Consider the following 3362-nt stretch of genomic DNA (forward strand, 5'->3'; position numbering starts at 1 on the left):
CTACTGAACCAGTCCAATTTAAAAAGAAACAAGAAATGTACATTTAGCTTTGGAAGTCCAAAGAGACTTTTAACTCAGGGCTAAGTTTAAAGTCATGGTATCTCATATCTTTTTTCCAGTCATGATCTGCTGATGTCAAAAGTTAGTCCACTCGAAGGAGAAGGTCAAAAGTTTTGTCCGATTTTGCAATTTAGGGTGTCTCAAAATCATGCAGTTAATCCATTTCTGAATGATGACAAGAAACTGCACTCTTGGAAAGCTTATAACTGGGTGTTTCTTAGGCAAACCGAGGCTTGGATACAAAATCCGTGGCCACAAAAATGGTTCTCTCAAATTCTCCCAGCAAGAAACTGTCTTCTGTCTGTGCACCAGACAGAAGAGCAGCGTCATCAGACCTAAAGCAAACAACAGCTGGGCCCAGCTGTGCAGAATAATCTTGGTGATAACCAGGGAAGGCGTGGACCCTCTCGCCACCCAACATTCAGAGCTTCCTAGACAGTCACGAGCAACTAAGTCCTATTAAACAGCCTCCTTCCCAGGGATGAGGCTAGAAGAAAGAGACCATGGGTGACTGATAGTGCCTGTGTGGCGCCAGAGGGTTAATGACCTTCTTTGCCCTGTTCCTTCTAACATTCAAAGACCTCTAACAATCACAACACAGCTGCCGGAAGTGCATTCTCCAGCTTGCTGAGGATGCCGGGAGTTGTAGTTAAGTGGACACTTCTGTTGCACCCACTTCACCTTTTTTCATACAAAAAAACACACACGTAGGAACATTAAAAAAGGCCACTTTGTGCCCATCATGTCTAATATTCCATCTTCCTTCCAGTTGCAAATGGAAACGCTCACAGTGCTCACGAGGAATGCAGGACTACAGATCCCAGCATGCTCTGCTAAGAGACCATAACGCCCGGCCACCGTCCTAGGTACGGGCCTCTTGAATGGAGCGTCGGGCGTAAGTCGAAGCCTGGCACCGTCCGCGCGTCCAGTACCTGCTCTCGGAGCGTGAGTGCGGGGAGTGGGCCGTGCGCGTGCGCGCGTCTAGGGGACGCGAGGCGGCGCGCTGGGCGGTTGCGGGCGCGTGGTTGTTGAGGTTGGCGGCGGAGGCGCTGCGTGCCCAACGGGCCGGTAGTTGCGGGGCCTCCTGCCTAGCCGCGGGCTGCTGGCAGCCGTGGCGGCCGCCGGGGACCACAAAGGGCGGAGGAAGGCAGGGGCCGGAGGGGGCCGGTCCCGGCACGCGGAGGAACTTCAGAGTATGCCCCGAGACAACATGGCCTCCCTGATCCAACGGATCGCTCGCCAGGCGTGCCTCACCTTCCGGGGCAGCGGGGGCGGCCGCAGCGCTTCCGACCGCGGCGCGACGCCAGGCCTGGAGGCGCCGATGCCACAGGGCTTCCCGGAGAACCTGAGCAAGCTGAAGAGTCTGCTGACCCAGGTCCGCGCCGAGGACCTGAACATCGCCCCTCGCAAGGCCACGCTGCAGCCACTGCCGCCCAACCTGCCGCCCGTCACCTACATGCACATCTACGAGACGGACGGCTTCAGCCTCGGCGTGTTCCTGCTCAAAAGCGGCACATCCATCCCGCTGCACGACCACCCGGGCATGCACGGCATGCTCAAAGTGCTCTACGGCACCGTGCGCATCAGCTGCATGGACAAGCTGGAGGCCGGCAGCGGGCAACGATCACGGGCCCCTCCGCCCGAGCAGCAGTTCGAGCCTCCGCTGCAGGCCCGGGAGCGGGACGCCGCGAGGCCGGGCGTGCTGCACTCGCGGGCCGAGTACACCGAGGCCAGCGGCCCCTGCATGCTCACGCCGCACCGGGACAACTTGCACCAGATCGACGCAGTGGACGGACCCGCAGCCTTCCTGGACATCCTGGCCCCGCCCTACGACCCCGACGACGGCCGGGACTGCCACTATTACCGGGTGCTGGAGCCCGTCAGGTCCAAGGAGGCCTCCGACTCGACCTGTGACCTGCCCCGAGAGGTATGGCTCCTGGAGACCCCGCAGGCTGATGACTTCTGGTGCGAGGGGGAACCCTATCCAGGTCCCAAGGTCTTCCCTTGAACGCGCTGGCGCCCCGGAGCGGTGGCCCGAAGACGTCCCATCCCGATCTGGGCCGGGCTGCCCACGACCCACCACAAGGGCTCTCTCCCTTCCCCCCCTGCTTTGGCGTTGGATCTACTGGAATGGGCTGTAGCCGCTTCCTCGGGAGTCTCGGGAAGCGCGGGCACTTGGACTGCAGCCACCGGGCACGGTTGTGGGGGCGGCGGGGAGGCTAGGTGGTTTCCTGGCGCTGTCACTGCCATCGGGGTTTTGATTTGGGGGTGGGGGTTAAGCAGGAGAGTCTCTGAAGCGCTTCCATCCTAAAGCCATAATGAAAATCCTTTCTCTGTTCCTCACCCAAATACACGTTCAATTCATAATACACTAAATAGATTATTTTCTTCTTCGGAAATAAGTTTTTCCCAGTTAGGCCTTTTTGCCTTTTCCTTTATTGTTACGATTTTAACTTATTGACTGTGCATGAGCCCGTGGCTTGAATTGTTCAAGTCATTGGCAAAAATTCGTTTAAAGAGATAAGCTACTGTTTAAAGTTAGCTGTCTTGCCTGTCTAATTCGTTGTGAAAAATGTTTTCAGAGATCTCCAAAACATAACTATGCACGTACAGGAAAAGATTTCTTTTCTCCCTTAACAGTAGCTCCATCCGGATTGCTCCCGAAGTACCTGTATGTCTCAGTGACCGAGGTCACTTACAGCCTATCTTTCCCATCAGTCTCCAGACCTAGGAGTTGAGCAAACTTGTTTCACATTCACAGTTGATGCAAAGACTTTGTTATCCTCAAATGACTTTTTTCCCTTTTAAATAACTTTTAAGAGGCTATAGGCTAATTCTGTATTTTCTAACCAGAAGAATCGTGTTATGCTTCCATACAACTGAATGTAAAACATCCCTAACCAGCTGTTGAATTTGATATCCCTATTCTTCCAGTATTTCTTTGAAAAGTAAAGAAAAATACGATGAGGAATGTTTTGCTTCTGTCAGGAACTTTTCATGTTCCAGAGGGCTTGTGGTTCTGGCTGTGTTGTTGCTGAGTATTAGCTCAGAACCCTCAAGCACCAGGGCATGAATGCATGTTTCTTGTAACGTCATTTTCGACAGGAAGAGAGAGAAGCACCAGTGATCAAGGCTAGAAAATTGAGAATTAACTGTAGTAGTCATTCAGGCACTGACACTTGGGAGTAAACACTTCCCACTTCCTACCCTTTTCTGAATGAACAGTTGTGCTACCTGTGACCAGTGTTCAGTTTTGTCCTTTTATAGGCTGAGCAACTTCACCTTGTTTACAAATGTATTGA

The 3362-nt window shown here is 53.5% G+C and overlaps 1 protein-coding gene across 1 annotated transcript; it reads left to right on the plus strand.

Moving 5' to 3' along the window:
- The first annotated feature begins 1255 nt into the window (after positions 1-1255).
- Positions 1256-2068, plus strand: ADO (2-aminoethanethiol (cysteamine) dioxygenase). Its single transcript, XM_006835807.1, has one exon. It carries the CDS (start codon positions 1256-1258, stop codon positions 2066-2068), a length of 813 nt encoding a protein of 270 aa, XP_006835870.1.
- Positions 2069-3362: the final 1294 nt, after the last annotated feature.

Source organism: Chrysochloris asiatica, unplaced genomic scaffold (genome assembly GCF_000296735.1).
Source record: "Chrysochloris asiatica unplaced genomic scaffold, ChrAsi1.0 scaffold00020, whole genome shotgun sequence".
Taxonomy (NCBI): domain Eukaryota; kingdom Metazoa; phylum Chordata; class Mammalia; order Afrosoricida; family Chrysochloridae; genus Chrysochloris; species Chrysochloris asiatica.

Excerpts from the sequence above, each read along its gene's own strand:
- ADO (XM_006835807.1), top strand. The coding sequence starts at position 1,256 with ATGCCCCGAGACAACATGGCCTCCCTGATCCAACGGATCGCTCGCCAG.